The 24,620-nt window shown below is 43.2% G+C and overlaps 1 protein-coding gene across 1 annotated transcript in view; it reads right to left on the bottom strand.

Annotated features, from left to right (window-relative positions):
• Positions 1-15,912: 15,912 nt before the first annotated feature.
• The window catches only part of LOC111138567 (tyrosyl-DNA phosphodiesterase 2), a 14,590-nt gene continuing 5,882 nt past the window's right edge, over positions 15,913-24,620 (bottom strand). Inside the window, exons 5-7 of the mRNA XM_022490585.1 lie at positions 24,211-24,329; positions 22,514-22,684; positions 15,913-17,021 (exon numbers count right to left, since the gene is read on the bottom strand). Of these exons, the coding sequence (XP_022346293.1) occupies positions 16,740-17,021; positions 22,514-22,684; positions 24,211-24,329 (572 nt within the window). The 3' untranslated portion in view covers positions 15,913-16,739. The remainder of the gene's footprint in view (positions 17,022-22,513; positions 22,685-24,210; positions 24,330-24,620) is intronic.

Here is a 24,620-nt window from a genome sequence, read left to right as displayed (position 1 = left end):
AAAATAGATTTCACCAAAATTTTAAACATTTATGTTTCAAACCATACTATCGAGAACATCAACACACAACTGAAAGATGGCAGGAAATATTTACAGACCATATATTTAATGAAGGACTTCTACTCAGAATTACAACTCGACAGTTCAAAGACAAATAGTCCAGTTAAAAAAAAAAAAAATGGGCACAGGATCCGAGCAGACATTCCTCCAAAGAAGATACATACTGACCAAAGAGCACATGAAAAGATGCTCAACATTATCGGTCATTAGAGAAATGCAAACCCAAACTACCATGAGATACCCTTTCACACCCACCAAGATGGAATCATCCAATACCTCTAACAAACGGGTCAGGAAGATGTGGAGAGATGAGAGCCCTTGTACATTGCTGGTGGGGATGTAAAATGGTACAGCCTCTCTGGAGAACACTTTGGGCGCTTCCTCAAATGGTTAGGCAGTTACTAACTCCATCCCTAGGTATGGAATTGGAAATATACGCCCACACAAAAACCTGTGCAGGAATGTTCATAGTAGCATTATTCACAGTCACCAGAAGGTAGAAATCACCCAAGTGTGCACCAACTAAGAATGGATAAACAGGGGCAGTTGGTTAAGCGGGTCACTCCTGGTTTTGGCTCTGGTCATGATCTCAGGGTCAGGAGATCGAGTCCCACCGCGGTGGGGGGGGGCGCTCTGCACTCAGCAGGGAGTCGGCTCAAGATTCTCTCTGTCTCTCCCTCTGTCCCCCACCCCCCTCACACGCGCACTCTCTTAGACAAATAAAATCTTAAAAGAAAGAATGGGTAAACAGAATGTGGTATCTAGTGATATATCCAGACAAGGGAATGTTATAGGCAATAAAGAGAGGTGAGGATGAATACTGACAACACTGTGTCAAGTGAAAACAGCCAGTCACAAAAGGTCTCACACATATCATGTGATCTCATTTGTATCAAGTGTCCAGAACAGGCAAATCCATAAAAATAGATAGTAAATCAGTGGGACCAGGGACTGACAGGAGGGACTGCTTACTGGGTCCGAGGTTTTTTTTAATGAGGTGATGAAGATTTCTGAAATTAGACAGGGTGAGGTATATATATCTGGGAACATACAGAAACTACTGAATTATATACTTTGAAAGAGTGAATTTCGTGGTATGTAAATTATATCTCAATGCAGCTGTTATGAAAGTGTATCGGGGCACGTGGGTGAGCAGTTGGTTAAGCGTCTGCCTTCAGCTCAGGTCATGATCTCAGGCTCCTGGGATCGAGCCCCGTATCAGGCTCTCTGCTCAGTGAGGAGCCTGCTTCTCTCCCTCTGCCACGCCCCCAGCTTGTGCTCTCTTTCTCTCTGTCAAATAAAAAGTCTGTAAAAATATAATTTTTTTTAAAAGTGTATTGTGCACCTCCATACACAAGGCAGTATTCTAGGCTCTGCCAATCCGGTTCCCTCAAGGAGCTTATATTCCAGTGGGAGGCCCAGATAGAGTACGTCCCAAGATACACAAAGAGTCTGCAGGTTTGACGGTACAATTAGTCTTGGCAAACCACACAAACTTATAGAGAAAAAGAGAGGTTCCAGAGAAAGAAAAAAAAAGAGGCTCTAGGAGGCTTCTAAGATAAAAGTTCTGATTTTTCAGGAAGGCAATAAAGGGGATTTCTAGAAATTACAGATTGAGAGCACTTCAGAAAGGAAGCAATGACCAATTCATAAGCGCAGGGCAGGAGAGCAGAATGCAATTGTCTCTCTCTTCTTTCTACTTTTCTGTTTTCTAAATTTTCTATAATATAACAGTGATATATCTTCAGTGACAAAAGAGGACTTTCTCTTCTCTTTAGCTGGCTATTGTTAGGAGGCTGCTAGATGGAAAGAATGCTGTAGGCATGACAGGCTGACAAGCTATGACAGGATACCCTACGTGCGCGGTGGAGAAATGCACCGTGAGAGGCCACTGCCGGCTGGCCGTAGTGACTTCCTGCTCAAAATGTCTGCTGGGGATTTAGAGCTCAGTCATAGCCATAGACGGAACGATAGTGAGGATAAATTAGGAGGGAGGGTGGTCAGGTCTGCGTGAACATATTTCCTTCCCTCCCACCTTCCTGCAGACATGATCATTGCCTGATAAACAGATCAGGATGAAGGAATGAATGATACAGGGAGGGATCCACAGCAAAGGGCCTTCCTAAGTCAAGAGCTGTGGTCCTGGCAGAACTAAGAAACCAACAGGATGTATAGCCTGAAAACTGGGGTTTCCATCCAGGACCATGGTAATTCTGGCTACTCTGTGACTAGAGAAAAAGGCCACTACTTCCAGCAATGTTATCTGCTCATTCCAGTTCAGGGACCAACGTCATGGTCTTAAAATACATAAAACCGGGGTGCCTGGATGGCTCAGTCAGTTAAGCGTCTGCCTTCAACTCAGGTCATGATCCCACGGTCCTGGGATCAAGTCCTGCATTGGGCTCCCTGCTCAGGGGGGAATCTGCTTCTCCCTCTGCCTCTGCCTATCGCTCCCCCTGCTTGTGCTTGCTCTCTGTCAAATTTTTAAAAATCCATAAAATTATCTGACAAACTATTACTTAAAACCCACAGATGACGTGGAAGAGGAACATTTAATTGGGTGGGTCATTTATACTCACTATTCAAATTTCTTAAATAGGGGCGCCTGGGTGGCTCAGTGGGTTAAAGCCTCTGCCTTCGGCTCAGGTCATGATCTCAGGGTCCTGGGATCGAGCCTCAAATCGGGCTCTGTGCTCAGCGGGGAGCCTGCTTCCCTTCCTCTCTCTTGTGATCTCTGCCTACTTGTGATCTCTGTCAAATAAATAAATAAAAATCTTTAAAAAAAAATGTCTTAAAGACCACAAAAAACAGCATAAAAGTTCACCAGAATAGTGGGGAGGGGGGAGCAGGCAGTGCTAGAAGGCATCGGTAACATAAGCAATGAGAACAGTGGCATCCAGCTTCCTAAAAACCTAAACTTCCTACGTAGATAAATTAGCAGATTTTTGCCTTTATAAAATCTAACTTGTTCTACAGGAAGCACTGGTTGCAAATGTCATGCATTTTCATTTTTTATTTTTTTGCTTTCAAAGCAATAATTTTTCAGAGTAACCCTCTCTTTTCCTGTCTCCTAGCCTCGAGTTCTCTTCTTTAAATTGTTTAATTCTAATACGTCATATATGATTCATACAGAACTTACGAAATGTAAAATCACCCCACAGGCTGTTATTAAAAGCCAAGGTCCAGAACACTTCTTATTTCTATGTCCCCATTAGGTACTCAAGAAAGTACGTGCTTCTTTAATACGATCCTTGCATTTTACCGTCTGTGTCAGTTTCCGGGGGCTGCTGTAATAACATGCACACAACTAGGTGCCTCAAAGCAAGAGAAATCCATCCCATCGCCATTCTAGAGGACAGCAGTCTGAAATCGGAGCCCGGGCAGAACCCTCCCTTGCTTCCCGCCAGCTCCCGGTGCTTGATGGCAGTCCCTCCCATCCCTTGGCTTACAGTGACATCACTCCTGGCTCTGCCTCTGTTGTCCCATGGTGTCCTCCCTGTGTGCCTCTACGCACTTACATCCACATCTCCCTTATAGGCACATCAGTGTGAGGGATTAAGGGCCCACCCTGCTGACCTCATCTGAACTCCATGACCTCTGCAAAGGCTCTGTTTGCAAATAAGGTCGCATTCCACAGGGAGAGAGGTTAACTCTTCACCCTATCTTTTGGGGGGACACAGTCCAACCTGGAACACCATCCTTTGTACTTTTCAAAAGACAGGCTTTCTGGAATTTGCCCCCTTATCCTAACCCACGGAGTACCAAGAGCAGAGAGCATTTTCTAAGTGTAGGGGTGAAAAAAGCCAAATTCCTCACGGCGAGAAGAGAGAGGAACTCTGGCCTTCAGATGCCAGGGGCTTTCTGTCATGTCCGCATGCCAGCACAGAGCCAAGGTGAAAGGTAAAAAGTAAAACGTATAAAGACATTTATATTCATATTTATTTATGCATCCATTGGCCAGCTGCTAGAGTATTTTACCATCTTTCCTAAACTCTGCTAAGTTAAGACATTGCCTCCCAGCCCTCACACCGTAAATAACACCAGTTTTGTATTCCTGCAGACTCTGCTCCTACATTAAAAAGAAAAATTCCAGCACATAAGACCTTGAGTGTACATTATAGGGCTTTAGATAATCTCCCTTAATTATGGAACTAGCTTAGTTTTCAATTGTTCAGCACTTTTATTTCTCCCTGAATTCAATCCCTACCTAATGGGGCCATCACTGCTACCCAAGTAAATGTTTTGTCCTGCACTATGATAATTAAACCAGCACCTTCCGAGCACCTAGCAAGAGCGGGCCAACAGGCGTACAGGACAGCCCCATCAGTCCTAGGTGACAGCTGGGGCCCGGGGCTCAGTGCTTTGTGTGTCAGTGAAAGCAGATCTGCTTTGTGTCAAAATCTGAACACAGCTGGTGATTACTGTAGGGTCCAAGGGTGGGCTGTCATGTTTATTATTTTAAATAAAAGTTACTTAAGAGACAGCCTGTATAATCAGGACACTCAGACGTTTCTCCATCCCCCAGAAAGCAGGAAACAGATCTCCCACGAGAAAGGCACACCTCTGAACCGGGAGGTAAGGAGACATCCTCAGCACCAGAGACAGGAAATTCAGAGCCTTAGAAGGCTGTATGAACCCCTCTTGTTACTGCTGACTAGTTGACTATCTCAGCCCGAATTCTGCTTAGAATTCCTTACTAATCAAAGCTTCCAAAGTTAAGTTTTTTCTTTCTCCTATCAATTTCTCAAAGATTTATTGTCTCTTCGTCTAAAAAATATAAAAGCTACCAGCTTTGGTCACTTCCTCAGGTCTCAGTTTTATCACTGGGCTTCCATGTGCACATGTAATAAAACCTGGATTTTTTTTCTGCTGTTAATCTGTCTCTTGTCAATTTAATTTTTAGTCTAGGTGTAAGATCTTGAAGGGTAGAGAAGAATTTTTCCTTCTCTTCGTTACTAAACTTCTGAATCTGGCAAACCATTCATCCATTTGGAGGCTGTTCAGTTTTTTAATTCTATTTATCAGCAGGCCTGTGACCAGCGAGCCAAAAGGTTTTCCTTTAGAATTTAACTTTCTGGGGCACCTGGGTGGCTCAGTGGGTTGGGCATCTGCCCTCAGCTTGGGTCATGGTCTCAGGGTCCTGGGATCGAGTCCTTCCTTGGGCTCTCTGCTCAGCGGGGAGCCTGCTTCTCCCTCACCCTCTGCGGCTCCCCTGCTTGTGCGCATGTGCACTCTCTCGCTGTCAAGTAAATTAAAAAAAAAAAAAAAATCTGAGAAAAAAAAAAGGAATTTAACTTTCTGGGGGCACCTGGCTGGCTCAGTCGGTGGAGGGTGTGACTCTTGATCTCACAGTCATGAGCTTAAGCCCCACATTGTGTGTAGAGATTACTTAGAAATACAAACTCTAAAAAAAATTAAAAAATAAAAATTTAACTTTCTGGCATTAAGCAAATAATTGTTCACTTATTCCCTATGATAGCAAAAGAAAGAAAGTACTGTCAGCTATCAGTCTATCCTTCTAACAAGGAAATAAATGGTTTATAATATTTATCGTCACCATCATTAACAGAATAGCCATTGATAATAGTGCTTACAGTCACAAGGTAATTTTATATACTTCATAGCATCCGAGCCGAGCCTCCCCATAACCATCTGAGAGGTAAGAGATTCTGACCCTCAACAGGTATACGAACATTTTGGATGAATTGGCTAAAGAAGTTAGTTTCCAGTTTCCAAAACGAGTCTTTAAGTTTTCAACGGGTCAGGAACACAGAAGATAAAAGCAAGCCCTGACCTTTCCCACTCCCAGCAGTCTGCCTGGACCCAGCAGGTGAGGAACAGTCCCGGAGTCACACCCCTTCACCCCGGACCTGCGCAGGCCTGGAGAGAGGGGTGGAGAAGATGCCACTCAGGGAACCCCTGCAGGACAGTCAGGGTGCTGCTGCTGCGTCTCCGGGGGGCATCCTCACAGGCAAACAAGGGAGACGGAAGGAGATCTAGACAATACACTCAGCTAGGGGCTAAGTCGAGACCGTAAAACTGGGCAGCGTTTCAGTACCACAGTCTACACCCTAACTTTCTCCACTGGAAGCTGATAAGGTAAAATAAGTTCTAGAAAACCTGTGCCAATCAACACAGAGGATTACCCAGGATTTTACTGGCAACTGAGATAATGCCTTACAATTACAGGATAAATGACGCCCTATTAGGAGATCAAACAGATTTAAGGGAAACACGATCCAGCCAGCGTTGGGTTTTAAACACAGAAAGGGCACTGGTGTGGAATGGGGAAAGAGCAGATTCTGTGGGGCCCTCCGAGGGCAGATCAGGGAACAAGGTGGAGAAAATACAGGCAGAGAGCAAGGACCAACCCCCCCACCCCCCACCATCTGTCAGCTTTCTAAGAATCATACTGGTGAAATGGTGGAGAGGAACAGGAGATGTTTCCGCATTATTAAATCCACCGCATTAATGCAAGAAACACCGACATCAGGGTTAGTACGACCAGGCTGCTGACGACCAACAAAGTTCCTCGAAGCAGCAGCATCTCTGCGCAGAGCAGACAGATACACAGCTTGACGGGCACGAATGTGAGAGATCCCATTCCCAGGCGTGGCCAGCAGCATGACAAAGATGTGACAGAGAATCCATCTCTTTTTTAGCAGAATTACACAGACCGTACTGACAGAGATGATGGAAGAGTGAGTGGGGGGTGAGACGTGGTTCGCCCTAGGAGGGTAACAGATGTCAAAGACGTTCGCAAAGGAATGGAGTATGAATTAAAACTCCGCATAATGCTTTCGAGTACTAAATAAGATTCATTTGCAAAAAATAAACAGGAAAAACTATATAAGGATATTTGGGGAATTAGAAGAAAAAGCAAAGGTAGATTCCAGTACTCATTATAAGGCAAAAGCCGTCTAAAATATAGGAACTAAAATGACATTTTATTATGGCTCACTCCGTAACTAACTAGGAACAACAACAACAACACAACCCAAACACAATGGGATGGGAATTATGATGTAATAAATGCTATTGTGGCAACTCTACGTTACACACGAGTGGAAGATTTACCTGAATGTTCAAAAGACAAACAAAATAATGTCAATAGGGAAAAAAATGAAGGAGAAGGAGGGAACACAATTTGGTTCCAAATGCAGAGCCAAAAGTAAGTTGGGACAATTAAGGAATTAGATACTATGAAATACAAGGTAGATAAACACAAAATATTCAAGTTTCATGGAATTGAAAAGTGTTCTCCAAAAAGCTTAATTTAATGCCTGTTATGAATGAATCAGCACTTAATGTTGGGAATATACAAACGAACAAGGCGGGTTTGCCAAGGATGAGCCTGGCAGACCAGCATGGGGACCCTCCTTCCAACAGACGAATGGCCAGGCAGGACACCACACACACACACACACACACACACACACACACACACACACACTCCCTGTAACACACACTGCTCCACTCCAAGTGAGTTCTAGAACATGAGGTCTTATTGTATCTGCTGCAGTCTCTTCTTCTGGGGTATAACCTATATTCCAGAGAAATGGTAATCCACAGAGGATGATTAAAGAAGTACAAATGATCTTACCAGACCTACCAAAACCAAAGAAGGAGCATCACAGTGAAGACCGAAACAGAAGGCTGACTGTGGCTCCGTGTGCCATCAGGAAAACAGGCAAACAGTAATCTGCAAGGGTGACAGGAAAATTCTAAGGTGGCCTCATGACACTCATCCCTGGGTGTTACTCCCATGATGACATGAGGATTCCCGGCAAGGATAATTTTGCAGATATAATGAAGGTTACTCATCGGTTGGCTTGAAGACAGGGAGCCCATTGGAGTAATCCGAACCTATCATTAGAGCCTTTAAAACAGTTATCTCCCTCCGCTAACAGAAAGGGAAGTCAGAGAGAAGACACTGAGCATGACAGAAACATTCTGTTGCTGGCTCTGATGATGAAGGGAGCGTCTAGAAAGAACCCGAGAGCTCCTCCAGAAGCTGAGAGCAACCACAGGGATGGCTGGCAGGAAAGGGGGATCTCAGTCCTGTTGGCTTCTGCCAACAGCCTGAATGAGCTGGGCAGCAGGGTCCTCCCCACAGCCTCCAGATGAGAATGAGCTCCGCTGATAACCTGATGTGGGTCTAGGGAGACCCTAATTCATGCTAATAAACAAGTAGTGTTTTAAGCCCGAGTTTGCGCTATTCTGTTCTGCAGCAACAGCAAACTGGTATGACAGGAAAGACAGTGGACGTCTACTGACATCAAGAAATATTACGGAGCCCCTCACACGTGTCACTGCAGCTTAGAAAGACTAATGCACAGGGGCTACAAGAAGTCCGAGGCATGCCATGGTGAGCTAGAAAGCAACCTGGCCTGCCAAGGCATGCCTCCTCACAGGGACTCTGCTTGGACAACCCAGACCTTCCAAACCCAGGCTAAGTGGAGCACATGCATACAGAGCAACAACAGATCTTTTATTAACGCATGGCTAAACTTTTAGGAAGAAGCAATGCAAAATCTATCTCTATCTCTTTCTCTCTAAAATAAATAAATAAATCTTAAAAAAAAAGGTGTGACTGGTCAACTGAGTGGAAGAAGACTAGAATAATAAGGTCAAAAAATTTCTCCAGATTTGGAAGAGCGGGTGCAGTGTGGCCATGGATAAAGTAGTCCAATGCAGGGGTGCCTGGGTGGCTCAGTCATGACCACGAGTCATGATCTCAAGTCACACCTTCGGCTCAGGTCATGATCCCAGGGTCCTGGGATCAAGCCCCGCATTGGGCTCCTTGCTCAGCGGGAAGCCTGCTTCTCCCTCTCCCACTCCCCCCGCTTGTGTTCCCTCTCTCGCTGCATCTCTCTCTGTCAAATAAATAAAATCTTTTTAAAAAGGAAGGAAGGAGGCAGGTAGGTAGGTCCAATGCAAAAGGGTGAAGACTAGTTAGTCATCAGACTCATATGTGAGGGAGTGACAGGGAGTGAGGATCTCAGTCCTATGACTAGAGAAGTCTTTTACTCCAGCAAAATATGAAGCATGGGCACCTAGAATTTGGAGGTTTCAAGTCTTTAGGACAAGAAGGTTGAAGATACTGAACTAACAGAAGATATTTCAACTTCCTGATAAATACAAATACACTTGAGAGAGATGGTGAAGATGACAGTTCTTTTAAAAGACAAGTATGTTACAATGACCAGAAGGTAGGACAAAAGCCAAAGAAAATGCTAAGGTATCACAATCCTAGAACAGTAGGGTCCTCCTCATCCTAGAAAGGAACAATGTGTGCCTCCTCACCTCGTGAAGAAACACACTGCAAAATGGAATACATCAAACCTGAGGGTGGCAACAGATTTAACAAATTAACAAATTCAACAACAAATTAACAAATTAACAAATGTAACAAATTAACCCCACAAGTTAACTGGAGTTAATTTGTTAATTTCTCCTCCATTCTCATAATTCTTGTACTTTCAATTATGGCATGGAAAGACCCCACCTTTAAAAATTCATGTTGAGGTCTGAATTATGCCCTTACTCTAGCTACACTGCTTAAATTAAATAGATGTTTACTAGAATCCCCCCCCCTTTTTTTTTGAACTTCAGGAAAAGAATGTGCAGCTGTTTGGACACAGAAAGCTTTCCAACTGCTAATGTAATTCTACCAACATCATTTGGAAGGGAACAGAGCTAAAACTCCAATACTGTATCTTTATCTACCTGCCTTTTATTTCTGTAAGAAGCTTTGCTCTGAAACTCAAACATCTATTGTTGAAAGATTCTGAAAAATGATGCAAAAGTAGGTGTTATGTTGGCCTAACCCTTTTTACCACTTAGTAGAAATAATTTCTCACTACTGAATTCACATGAAGAGTGTCTAAAAATACAGACACACACACAAAAAAAAAAACCAGGGGCACCTGGGTGGCTCAGTGGGTTAAAGCCTCTGCCTTCGGCTCAGATCATGATCCCAGGGTCCTGGGATCGAGCCCCACATCGGGCTCTCTGATCAACAGGGAGCCTGCTTCCTCCTCTCTCTCTGCCTGCTTCTCTGTCTACTTGTGATCTCCGTCTGTCAAATAAATAAATAAAATCTTTAAAAAAAAAACAACAACAACAAACAGAACAAGAAATTACTAATTACTCTAGGCCTACTAAAGCAAAACTCTTCCTTGTGGTATTAAATATACTTATCTGGAATTACATGCCTTTAAGATTGTGATTATATTTAGCATTGTTGTTATGTTGTTTTAATAATACTACAAGGAAAAATTATATGTACTTTATGATGGTTTGACATTATAAATCAGACAAGGTTTTGCCACATCACAATAATTCTCTTTTTACTGCCAAGTTATTTTGAAGACAGAACGTATTTCCTGAAAAGAAAACTTATTTCAAGAATGACCATAACTTTTATTGAAGGGTTACTGCATGTCAGGCAGTGAGCAAAGTGCCTTATACATAGAACTTCATTTAATTCTTAGAGGAATTCTATCAGTCAGTCCTATTATTATCCTTATTTTACAGATAAAGAAACTGAGGCTTAGAGAGACTAGGGAATCTGCCAAATGTGACAGAGCCACAAGAGTGGCAGGACCAGGACCAAACCCAAGTCACCTGACCTGGAAATCTACATCAACTGCTCCCCAACGTGAAAGAGTCACGCCTGGTCCTGCATATTTATTTAAAGAGCACGCGTTTTCTCTGCTTGGCTACAAAAAAATTAAGTCAAGAAAATCTGATAGCAAATCCATTCTTTCACGTTGAGAATTTACTGAAACTCTTTTGACTATTTTTAATACTTAAAGATTTTGGCTGAATTATTTTTGTTTTTCTGGAAGAAAATTACGTTCCCGCACGGGCATTATACACGGCAAAGTGTGACTAGTCTTCTGCGGCTCCAAAAAGCCTTGATATATGTTTCCATTTCTGTGTCTCAGTGACAGAAGAATTCCGCTTTCTCTAGGACTCTTACATCTGTGACTGGATTATCTCCAGTTTTCCTCGTTTATATGAAAAGTGATGTAAGATATTAAACACAAAACAAAATACCGTATTTGCCACAACTTCAGGGGTCTCCATGACTGCGGTCTTCCTGTCTGAACAGTGTGGAGTGTTCAGACACGGAACATGCATTTCAGGAATAAAGGAAACAGTACTGACGTTTGTCTCAGAAATCCTTGGTTTTTTTGTTTTTTGGGGTTTTTGTTGTTGTTGTTTTGGTTTTCTTTGTTCTGTTTTGTTTTTGAGAAGGGGGGCTGTGTACAATTCGCTTTTACTATGACCATAAAATTCTTCAACTTACGCCGGCGCTCTTTAAGCCGCTAACGGGCAGCCCGCATCACCACGGTTGACGAAGCCGGCAGTGAAGCCGGCCGCGACTGGGTCCCTCGCGCTCGTTTCCGCTCGCACGTGAGCGGGGCACCGCGGAGAGCGAGGACCCCCGACCACCCGGCCGACGCGCTCGGTCCGCAATGCCGCGATTAATCCCCGTTCCGCGGAGCAAGCGCCAAGGGAAGCGAGAGAAGCCGTGAAGCGGTTTTAAGCTTCAGGTTCCGGCGAGGCAGCAGAGGCCGGCGAAGGTCACACCAACAGGACTAAACGAAGTTTAGAGAACGCGGTTCCACAGGCTACGGAACGCAGTTCGCGAGGCCGGGAAAGACGTGAGGGCTCCCGCCGCCGCCCGACCCGGCCGCGGCCCCGGGGCGCCTTGGACGCTCGTCCCGCTCCCCCGTGAGAGCCCCGAGCAACTCACCTCCGAAACTCAGGGCGCCCGGGCTCTGTGCCTCGGGCGGGACCCGCTCCCCGCCGCCCCCGCTTCGCGTCGCTCCGCCCGCGGGCTGCAGGCCCCACGGACGCCAGGCATTCCCGGCCCGGGCGGCGCGCTCGCGGGGAGCATCCCCTGCCGTCGCACCTGCTCCTCGTCGGCATCATCCGCTGCCGGGCGCGCGCCCACGCGCTCCCACGCGCTCCACCGCGCACGCAGGCGCGCGCTGCTGCCGCCTCACGGGAGGGGCCGCCCCGCCGAAGGAAGACCCCACCCGCTCTCCCCCGGACAGAGCCCCGCCGGAGCGACTCTGGTCTGAACCCGGGACCCGCAGAGGCGACCGCGGCGCGCTTACCTCCAGCGGCGAACGCGAGCCCGGCCGCCGCTCTGGCGCCCCGTCTACGCCCAGCCCAGGGTCCGCGGGGCTCTGCCGCTGTCCGACGAGGACGCTCGGCCCGGGACGGACCCCCGCCCGGCCCCCTGCAGCAGCTTCCGCGGGAGCTGGGGCCGCGCGCGCCCGTGATTCAGCGCCTTTTCGTGGCGCGGTTACCACGGCGACGCGCGCGCACGCGCCCCTAGGAGGGGCGGGCCGCGGTCCCTGCCCAGCTGCCGGCACACAGGCGCCCGCGACTTTGCACACGGCTTTCGGACGGGAAGGCGGCCTGTATGCCCACCTCCTCTCCTTCGCCAACCCCTTCCCTGTCGCCATGACCCTAGACGGCCCGGGGGATGAGCCCCCTTTCATAGGCCCGGGTCAGAGTGGTTCAAGGAAGCCAAGAGCGCACCACCTGGGTTAAAGACCCTTTGCGAATGTGTCCCCTGAAGGGAAGGTACCCCACGTGCACAGGTCCCACTCTTCCGGCGGGAGCCTCTTTGGGCCCTACTATGTCTTGAGCACGTGATACTTTCTGATTTAGGTTCGCGGGTGCTGGGAGGGGCCCGGTCAACTCCATTCATTCTAAGTTAATTAGGTGCCCACCGTGTTTAGGCTACATTTGCGTTTATGGGAAGGTGATGATCTGAATCGCAGAAAATTCACGAGGAAGAAGACCCTTTCTTGCATTTATTCTGTTTTTGTACAATAAAGATGCTCAAACGTCTAGGTAGGGTAACACTGGATTCTGTGAAGGTCTTGGGATCAGAAATTGGTCCCTGTTTCAGAGGCAGATTGGAAAGAAGGAGGGTTAACTAGAGAGTGGAAAAAGAAGCCAGGGCGTTCCTCGATCATTCATTCCTAGCACATTTCCAAGGCGGGGGGACATACCGCACTGAGTCACGCAGACCCCACGAGCAAGCCCTTACTAGGCTTCTCGATGGGGGTGGATAGGCCTTGGACGACTTACATAACCCTGCTAAACTTCGGTTTCCTCAGTTACCCAGTGGAGATAATAGCACTCATTTAGGACCACTGTGGGAATTCAATAATGAACGCTGCAAGAGGAAGCTATCCAGGACTGAAAGAATGGAAATCAGACTGGACCAAAAAGAAAAAAAGCAATCGTGCCATTGATCAGGCTGGGAAGACACAGACAAAGCCAGAACAAAGTTAAGAGGAAATACATCTCTCCGAAAGTCCTGCAATCAGGATGACTTCCCCAGATGTCAGAAGAACCTTAAGAAACTCACCTCCTAAACTCACCCCATAGATGACACAACAATCCTGTCTTTGCTTTGCAACCCACGCACACGGGTGATGCCGGGCTACTACACTCTCTTCTGCTCACGAAAGAACCCACTCTCTACTTAACCCCCTTTCTTTTCCAATCTGCCTCTGAAACAGTAACCAACAGGGACCGATTTCTGATACCAAGACCTTCACAGAATCCACACCTGGGAACCCACTTCAATGGGAACCCACACCTCACGCCCTTTCTCCTCTCACCTGACATTCCACAATACCCCGAGTGCCTTCTCACTGTACCAATAACCTGATTGAGCCAACAGGCTTGTTCCCAAAGATCTTTAATATGCATGGGCTTAGCCCAGAACGTTCAACTTTTAACATCTTTTAAGTCAGTGCCATTACAATGAATACCTGTTTTGATACATATATAAATTTAGAATCTATTTGGCACTGCATGAAAACGTTAGTCGGCCTCCCTAGGACACTAATGTTAGGATACTACCCTTCACTTCTCTTCAGCATTTAATGGGCATCTATTGAGGTCTGGCTACATGTCAGAGACTATAATAAATATTAAGGGTAAAAGTATGTTTCCTTAGTATAGCTCTTCTACTGCATCTGCTCTTGTTTATATGCTGTTGGATGGAACATTTGTCTCACAGACTGTACAAAGACCGGAATTACCAAGGTCTAGCAAGCTTCAAGTATATTCCACATCAGTGGCAATGATGGTGTTCAGTCTATTGAAATAAATACAAGATTCTGAGTTGGCATTTCCCCAAGGGAAGTAAGGTACTCGGAACTAGTATTCTGGAAAAATTCGAGAGCCAAAGTAAAAAAAAAAATTCAAGATATTGCTAATTAGTAGGGTTTTTTTTTGTTTGTTTGTTTTTGTTTTTTTTTGACAGACAGAGATCACAAGCAGGCAGAGAGGCAGGCAGAGAGGAGGAAGCAGGCTCCCTGCTGAACAGAGAGCCTGATGCGGGGCTCGATCCCAGGACCCTGGGATCATGACCTGAGCCAAAGGCAGAGGCTTTAACCCACTGAGCCACCCAGGCGCCCCTAATTAGTAGGTTCTTAATTTTTGCATTCGTTGGGAATTGTTTAGGGGTGCCTGGGTGGCTCAGTCTGTTGAGTGTCCCACTCTTGCTCTCAGGCCAGGTCTCCATCTCAGGGCTGGGAATTCAAGTCCCTCATGCAACTCCATGCTGGGCGTGGAGCCTACTTAAAAAAGCAAATTAACTTGTGGGTCCCCCGGCAGGCTCAGTCAGAGGAATATGCGACTCTTGATCTTGGGATTGTGAGTTCAAGCTCCACACTGGGTGTAGAGATTGTTTAAAAATAAATAAGTAAACTTTTTAAGAAAGTGATTTAATTGTTCCTGTTCACATCAATTAAAACTGATTCTTAAGGGGTCTGGGTCTCTCAGTTGGTTGCCTTCCACTCCGGCATCTGCTTTCCACTCGGGTCATCATCCCAGGGTCCTGGGATTGAGTCCTGGATCGTGCACCCCACTCAGTGGGGAGCCTGCTTCTCCCTCTACTGCTCCCCACTGCTCGAGCTTGCTCTCTCAAATAAAATCTTAAATAAAAAACCAAACCTGATTTCTTAGATTTTGCCATTATAAACAGTAAACAGGAAGTTACTTCACTTGAATGCTTTGAGTCATAGAAAAGAAATGATGCTTTTGGTGTACCTGGGTGGCTCAATGAGTTAAGCGTCTGCCTTCAGCTCAGGTCATAATCCTAGGGTCCTGGAATCAAGCCCCGCATCAGGTTCCCTGCTTAGTGGGAGCCTGCTTCTCCCTCTCCTCCCTACTTGCGCTCTCTCTCACTATCTCTCTCTCTCAAATAAATAAAATCTTAAAAAAGAAATGATGCTCCTTTCAAAGTTTTCAAACAATAATCAATCTAATACACAGTACTATTATTCTATTTTTTATAATTAGCCTTTCACTCAATTTTTTTTGTAATATGATGTAAGGTATAGCTCTTTCAACAATTATTCTTCCAAGTGAATAAATAATTTATGCCCAAAACATCCTTTTTCCTATATAAATTAACTATTGCCTCCATAATGTATGCTAAGATATTAGCATTCTCATTTGAAATGATTAAATAAGTATATGCAAATCTCCTTTCCATTGTGACTACAAAGGGATTATATATAAATTCAGCTTGTCTTTTTTTTTTAGTGTCTTAGCTGTTAATTTTGACATATCTGATGAAAATGAGGCTCTGTCACTTCTCATTCTAATTATTCTTCCCAGCTTTCCTTTTTTTATACTGAGGGTATCAATGTATGCTTGGTAGTTCTTGGTGGGTTGAGAAGCTTCATAGAAGCTGTTTTCTTCCACACAAAAGTGAGTCAGAGCAGTGGACCAGAAACAAGAAGCAGGTAAAAACTTCAATCCCATCATGGGCACAAAAGCATACTAAAACCAACCATAAACAAGTAAAATTCTTTATTTAAAGTACATTCCTTTTATGGGGGGAAAAATTTCTTTAAAGCACACTGAAATGTGCTCCTTATCCCTCTCCTGTAAAATAATTCAACTGTATAAGAAGTAAATCTAAAAGGCTATTCCTCTTTAAACATTTATTTTCTGTTAGGAAAAAAGTCCAATGCAGCTATAACACCAACTTTAATCATTATCAAGCCTGATTTTGGCAAAATGAAGAGCAACATGTTGACACACATGAATTTTAAATAGTAAAGGCATTTCCAATCAGAAGATTTCATTTACAGCTTACCGCTCATGTACTGTTAGCTGACAAAAATGAGGTCTGCTATAGGATAGTTGCCACCTACTTAGATGCACATAATCATGGCTTTTTCACTTAAGATTATCTGAATTGGAAGATCCAATCCTCCAAGCACAATAATGTCTTATTTTTAAAGATTTACTTAGATATAAACTATTTGGTGGCTGATTTTAAAAATATAATATAAAGGCTAGCCCAGAGACAATGTGGCCCAGCTTGAGAACCAGCTGGCAGCTCTGAGCAGTATCAGAAGCTCTGACGGTCTTGGCGGCCTTTATGAATTAGTCTCATACTCTGTACACTTGAGTTTAAATCAACATCAATATTTAGCTCTGAAATTTGAGGATGCAATCCACAAAATAAGAATCACAGTAGTATTTTCTTCTGTTACAATGACGTAGTATATTAATTCCTCCATATAACCCACCTTTCCAGACAGGTAGAAATTACATTTGCAAAAATCCAGAACAAAATTACTCAGAAGGCAGAAAACTCTTATTTGGAAAGCATTTCACAAGATCACATCTAAGTTGCACAGAAGCCCCCAGTGATCACTAGGGAATCTACCACAGTCCAGTTTTTCCAATCCAAGGAGGTCCAAACTTTGGGGAACAATATGGCCACTTTTGGCTGCTGTCCTGAAAAATATTCGATCGAAACGAAGCTTACAGGCAGCAGATATTCCAAGGTTAGAGTTCATTTGTGTATCCCATGTATACTGGCAATGCTTAGGTTTGCCCAAGAACTCCCAGACATCCAAAATGTTGCTGGGTAAACCACCACACTGGGTGACCTGAAAAGATAAAGAAAACTTTTAGTCCTTTTTCTCCTAACCAAAAAAAGTTTTCAGTATTATGTCTAAGTGCAACATTTCAAATCAGAATGTCACAAATTAATGTACCAATGCGAGATTATGTATTAATATTAAGTATATTATAAAAAGCATTTTGCTGTATGGTAGGTAATATAAAAGTAATATAAGTAGGAAATATAAAAGTATCTAAACAGCCAGAGAGGTCTGGAATTTGTCCTCTTCTGCCATAAACAGATTCCTAACTCTGGGTAGCAGATAAAACTTAGAAGACTGAAAATCCGCAGCCTCTATTATTGCTATTAGTTTTTTAAAAATGAATCCAAGTGAAAGGTAGGCAAAACTGTTACTCTACTTTAGTCTAGAAATGTAGACGTACAGCATTTATATGATCGAATAAGGTTAACTGCCTTCATAGTTTCATTTGAAATTTACTATTAAATCTTCCTTCTCCCTCTTTACAACACTCCAGGATTTTAACACCATTTTATTGTGGTACAATACAGGCATACCTCCTCTTACTGCACTCCACAGACATTGTGTTTTTCACAAGCTGAAGGTCTGTGACAACGCTGCACTGAGCAAGTCTACTGGTGCCATAGCTCTGACAGGATCTGCTCACTTTGTGTCTCTGTGTCCCATTTCGGTAATCCTTACATTTCAAACTCTCTTACTATTTCTATATTTGTTACAGTGATCTGTGATCAGGATCTTTGATGCTACTATTGTACTTGTGCCTACATGATAATGAACTTAATAAATGTTGTATGTTCTGACTGCTCCACGGACCAGCCTTTCCCTCCTCTCTTCCCCTCCACAGGTCTCCCTAACCCAAGACACAATATTGAAATTGAGTCACTTGTCTCCCACTTTAAATCGAAAGCTGGAAATGATCAAGCTTAGAGAGGAACATGTATCTAAAACCAAGATAGGCCAAATTGTGAATACAAAGGCAAAGTTCTGGAAGGAAATTAAGTGTCACTCCGGTGAACACATGAATGATAGTGAAACAGCATTACTGTTGATATGGAGAGTCAGAAGGGCCTAGATACGGGATCACACCAGCCACACATTCCCTTAGGTCAAAGCCTAATCCAGAACTAGGCTCTAACTCAATTCTATGAAGGTTGAGAGAGGTGAGGAAGCCACAGAAGGAAAATCTGAAGCCAGGAGAGGTTGGTTCATGAGGTGTAAGAAACCATCCCTATAACACGAAGTACAAGGCAAAGCAGCAGGTGCGGAAGGAGAAGCCGCAGCAAGTTCTCCAGAAGATGTAGCTGACGGGGTTCACAAAGGTGGCTGCAGGAAACAACTGGTTTCCAATGTAGATGAGGCAGCCTTCTCTTGGAAGATGCCATTTAAGGCTTTACAGCCAGAGAGAAGTCAGTGCCTGGCTTTAGAGCTTCAAAGGACAGGCTGGCTCTCTCGTTAGGGGCCAATGCAGCTGCTGACTTTCAAGTTGAAGCCAATGCACATTCCCCATTCTAAAACTCTTAGGGCCCTTAAGAATGATGCTAACTCTGTATGGAATTGTTGAACCACTGTCTTTTATACCTGAAACTCATGTAACACTGTTATGTTAATTATACAGGAATTAAAATAAAAGCTTAATAATAAAAAAGAATGATGCTAAATCTTTTTTTTTTTTTTTTTTTTAAGATTTATCTGAGAGAATGAGCAAGACAGAACGAGCACAGGGAGAGAGGCTGAGGGAGAAACAGACTCCCCACTGAGCACAGAGCTTGATGCGGGGCTCAATCCCAGGACCCTGAGATCATGACCTGAGCTGAAGGCAGACACTTAACCAACTGAACCACCCAGGTGCCCCTAAGTCTACCGTGTTCTATATGTGGAACAACAAAGTCTGATGACAGCTCATCTGTTTAAAATATGACTGATTATTTTAGGACCACTGTTCAGACCTACTGCTCAGGAAGACAAAACAAAACAAAACAAAAAACTCCTTTCAAAATGTTACTGCTCACTGACTATGCACCTGGTCAATGTACCTGGTCAATGCACCCACAAGCTAGTGTAGATGGACAAGGAGATGTTGTCTTTGCGCCCGCTGACAAAGCATCCACTACGCAGCCCATGAAGCAAGGAGTCATTTCCACTTTCAAGTCTTACTATTTAAGAAGCACATTTCATAATACAGCCGCCATATATAGTGATTCTTCTGCTGGATCTGGGCAAAATGTTAAAAAACCTGGAAAGGATTCAACATACTAGATGTCATTCAGAACATTCATGATTCATGGGAAGTGGTCAAAATACCACATTAGCAGGAGCTTGGAAGGTGAATCCCAACCCTCAAGGATGACTTTGAGGGGTTCAGGACTTCAGCGGAGGAAGTCACTGCACGTGTGGTAGAAACAGCAAGAAAATTAAAAGTAGAGCTACAATCTGATGGTAAAACTTGAAATGATTAAGAGTTGATTCTTTTTTTTTTTTTTTTTTTGAAGATTTATTTATTTGACAGACAGGGATCACAAGTAGGCAGAGAGGCAGGCAGAGAGAGAGGAAGGGAAGCAGGCTCCCCGTTAAGCAGAGCGCCTAATGTGGGGCTCAATCCCAGGACCCTGGAATCATGACCTGCGCCAAAGGCAGAGGCTTTAACCCACTGAGCCACCCAGGCGCCCCAAGAGTTGATTCTTACAGATGAGCAAAGAAAGTGGTTTCTTGAGATGGAATCTACTCCTGGTGAAAACTGCTGAAATGACAACAAAGGATTTGGAATATTATGTAGACTTAGTTGATAAAGCAGGGCAGGGTTTGCAAGGATTGACTCCAATTTTGAAAGGAGTTCTACTGTGGCTAAAATGGTATCAAAAGGCATTACCCTGCACAGAGAAGTAATGAAAGCAAGAGTCACTGATTGAATGAATTGATTGAATGAAGCAAACTTCATTGCCTTATTTCCAGAAATGGCTACAGCCCTCCCACTCTTCAGCAACCACCACCCTGATCAGCCAGCAGCCATCAACATCAAGGCAAGACCCTCTACCAGCAAAAAAGTTCATGACTCGCTGACAACTCAGATGATGGTTATCATTTTTAGCAATAAAGTATTTTTATTAAGGTACATAAACTGCTTTTTAGACATAATGCCCATGAATACTTTATAATAGACTCCTATAGTATGAGCATAATTTTATATGCAACAGGAAACGAAAAAATTCGTTTGTTTTATTATGGTATGCACTTCATTACGGTAGTCTAGAACCGAACCTGCAATCCTTCCTAAACATAAAAGTTAGCACAGTTCTATGGCACTAAGTACATCCACGTAACTGTGCAACTATCACCACCATCCATCTCTAGAACCTTTCCATTTTCCCAAACTCAAACTGTACCCAATAAATGCTAACTACCCATTCTATCCTCCCCAGCCCCTGGTAACCACAATTATACTCTGTTTGTATGAATTTGACTACTTTAGGAAACTCACAGGAGAAGTCATAAAAAATTTGTCCTTTTGTAACTGGCTTATTTCATTTAGTGTACTGTCCAGGGTCTGTCCACACGGGAGCGTGTTGTCAGTGTTTCCTTCCGGTTTAAGGCTGAATGATATTCAATCGCATGAACACACAGTTTGTTTATCCATCCGTCAATGGTCCCTTTGGTCGCTACCATGTTTTAGCTACTGTGAATAATGCTGCTGCTTTGAACACAGGCGTGCAGACACCTCTCCGAGACCCTGCTTTTGTTTTGGGTACACACCCACAGTGGAACTGTTGGACCATATGGAAACTGTTTTTGGAGGAATCACATCATTTTCCATGGCAGCAATGCCACCTGATAGTCCCATCAGCACCGCACAAGGGCTCCAATCCAAATCCTCGCCAACGCTTGTTCTTTTCCAGCATTCTGCTAATACTCAGGCTAACCGATGTAATACCTCATGATGGCTCTCATTTCCACGTCTCTAATGACTAGTGACGTTGAGCGTCTTCTCTTGTGCTTGTTGGCCATCTGTATATCTTCTTTGGAAAAATGTCTGTTTAAGTCTTTTCCTCATTTTTAAATCAGGTTGTTTCTTTTTTGTAGAAATTCTTCATATAACATCAATATCATATTAATTATATCATTATTACTCACTTGTCATCTGTAGGATTTACAAATATTTCTTCCATCCCATGGGCTGCCTTTTCATTCTGTGATCATGTCCTCTGATGCACGAAAGTTTTTCATTGTGATAAAGTTCATCTCTTTTCTTTTGTTGCCGTGCTTTTGGTGTCACATCCAAGAAGTTGACAAATCCCAGGTCATGAAGCTTTTCCCCTTTGTTTTCTTCTAAGAGTTTTACAGTTTTAGCTCTTACTTACAGGTCACTGATCTATACTGAATACATTTTTTTTTTAAGATTTTATTTATTTATTTGACAGACAGAGATCACAAGTAGGCAGAGAGGCAGGCAGAGAGAGAGGGGGAAGCAGGCTCCCTGCTGAACAGAAAGCCGGATGTGGGGCTCGATCCCAGGACCCTGGGATCATGACCTGAGCCAAAGGCAGAGGCTTTAAACCACTGAGCCACCCAGGCGCCCCTGAATACATTTTTATATAGGATATAAGGCAAGGATGCACCTTTGGTTTTTTTGTTTGTTTGTTTTTTGCCTGTGGATATCGAATTTTCCCAGTCATGTGTTGAAAAACAGGATTTTTCTTTGAAGCAGGTCAGTTAGTCAACCAGGTACCACAAAACAGCTACCATGAAGTCACTGATTTGCAAACAGTCCAAGAGTCAGACTTTTTTAGAAATGATCTGTGTGCAAGAGCACAAGATCACGAAGAGAAGCATTTAGGATGCTGCCTTCACTTCGGAAGTCCCAACAGGCTTCCATTTCTCATTTCACTTCTTCCTCTACTCCTGGAGTTCAAGGCAATGAAATGAATGTTTCAATTCCCTTCTAATCTGATTTGAGTTCAACCAGAGATGGGGGGAAAAGCAAGGCCAGCTTACCATTTAATATGATCTAAGTCTACAGAGGTCCTAAAAAAATCCCAGTATGTCTCAAATGAACTAAGGGGAAAGAGACTTTGTTTCAGTCCTGGAGATGGTAGTACCAGGAAAAAGGGGTTTAAAAAAAAGTAGATAAAAGAAAACTCAGAAGAGAGGTAGGAAAAATTATGATACCCAAACCTTTCTGTTCTCACCTTCCAACTCGAGGTACTGCAAAAAAACTTAAATCTTTTCTTAACTCTCTATTGTTTTCTCTATACCCCTCTTTTTAATCAACACATAATATTTTGTGTTGTCTGTTTCAGATATAATAATTCTGTTCTCCCCCAGTAGTGTCAGAGCTCCTCCTGCTTCCACTTCCCCAGTGCCAAGCCTACTGTACAGGCCAAATACTTACTGAATTGCATCCACAAGATCGCTTACACATTATAACAGCTTTGGTCAAAAGAAACCTAAATTAGTTTCCACAGCAATAATCTGCCCACAAGCACAAAACTGGCTTTGTCACTTACTTCGTGATCCCTTAAATTTGTATCTCCCGCAAATATAACTGTAGCTGACTCTGGAGCCTCTTGCATTTTCTTTAAAACCAGTTTTAACTGATTCATTCGTTCCTTAGCATGCCCTCTGGTGCTCTCCAAATGAGAAGTCATAAGGCAAAGTTCATTTCCCGACACACTTGCCTGCAACAGGATAAATAATTATAGCTGTTAAAGTTTACTACCACCAATGCGGAAATTTGATAACAGAATCAACCAAATTGTTCAATTAATTGGGATATATTTACCAAGGCAGCACTATATAATCAGCACTGTGCTCGTATTTCTAGGTCAAGCTGGAACATGCTAATCCTGCTCCCCGAAGAAGACTATGTAGCAAGCACCCACTAATACTGCAAGACCTACCTCAAATGTCACCTTCACTCGCGTCCTTCCCCAGTGTCCCCAGGCAATCAGTGGCTCCCTCCACAATATCCCTACAGCATACTGGAAAGACTACCTTTAAAGTCCCCTACACTGAACTATAGCATAATTATTTCTCTCCTACAAAGTCATGAGTCATTTGAAAGAGAAGACGGCTCTTTTATTTTCTGCTATTATCAAGAGCCTGGCACACAGGTACTTAAGAAAAGTCAGTTAAATGAATAACTGAGAATTATTTACCATTTTGCAGTTAAGATACTAACAATGCAGGATCTGTTAATTATTTAAACTGCCTGCAGAAGCAAATCCAAATTCCTTCACACTGGGGATTCATGACCTTCTATAATGTGGATCCTACCTATTTTACCAACTTCTTGTCACACTACTCCTTTTCTTGCCTGCTACACCCAACTAAATGTGATGTTTATTTATACTTGTATATGTCCTTTCTCACATATTTTTATATTATACACACACATTGCGCAATATGCAATTTGCCAAAGTTTGCTCATGGTGGTTCTACCGCATGGACTGTTCTGTTCTTAATGCCTACATCTTGCATATTTTTCAGGGCTCAACTCAAATATAAATTCCCTCATGAAACTTTCACTAAGCAACCTAGCTAATCTCATCACAAGAAAAAAATTATGTGACCATGTATGGCAACAGCTGCTAACTGGACTACTGTGTGATCATTTTTCAACATATACAGATATCCGATCATTGCATTGTACACCTGAAAGTATATACTGTTGTGCGAAATATGCCTCAATTAAAAGTAACAAAACAAAAAACAATCTAGCTAAAAGTTATCTCTAAACTTCCATGGCACATCATCACACCTCCTCCAGGGGCATTTTATGCTTTTCCTTTATTTTAGTTACTATATACTACAATCTCTCCCTTGCTAATCTATAAACTCTAGGAGAGTAAGATCTTTTGATTGATTCTTGTAAGCCTTACAGAGTATAACAGAGTACCATATGCAATACATTCAGGGGGAAAAAAAAAACCACTTTAGGAAGCAAATGTGAACTGTTGGTAGATTTTTGAGTATTCTTAGGAAGGTATCTAACAGATCAGGATTATATGTTTACATATTTGTATTTGTGTAAAAACTTAATTTACAATGTCCTTTAAGACTATTTAAAAGAATGTAGAAGAGATAAAATTTTCTCTAATGGCAATTAGGGAAAAAAAAGAAAAAGACACCACAATGGAACTATAAGAAACAACTCATTGTTAAAAAAAAAAAAAAAAAAAGTAAATTCTAAAAAATTACTTACATACACACACAAAAGGTTTCTCATCATTTTTGTATTTGGAAAAGGGATAATCTCTTGGCTTTTAAATTTCACTCTCGATTTCTTCAACATTATAGCTGTGAAATATCCTTCTTCATTACCTTCAAATGTTTGTGGGAAAGAATTTAGGCTGAGAAGTCAAGAGTGTAGTTTATCACAAAGTTCCCCTACTGAAGGTTTTATAATAGGTACAGATACTTAAATGGATCTGAATCTTCAAAATAGGTGAAGATAGCCAACTGAGTCCCTATGTTTACCTCCCCCTCCCAAAATGTAGCTGGATGTATCAAAGAAATACAAAAAAAAAAAAAAAAAGAATTCACATAAGTGCCAAAAATAGTTAATGATGCCAATATCAAGTAAGAAAATCTGAGAAATGCCCGAGACACTGA

The sequence above is a fragment of the Enhydra lutris genome, unplaced genomic scaffold, assembly GCF_002288905.1.
Source record: "Enhydra lutris kenyoni isolate GAN:26980312 unplaced genomic scaffold, ASM228890v2 scaffoldscaffold93, whole genome shotgun sequence".
Lineage (NCBI taxonomy): Eukaryota > Metazoa > Chordata > Mammalia > Carnivora > Mustelidae > Enhydra > Enhydra lutris.
This window is presented reverse-complemented; position numbering and strand designations above follow the sequence as displayed.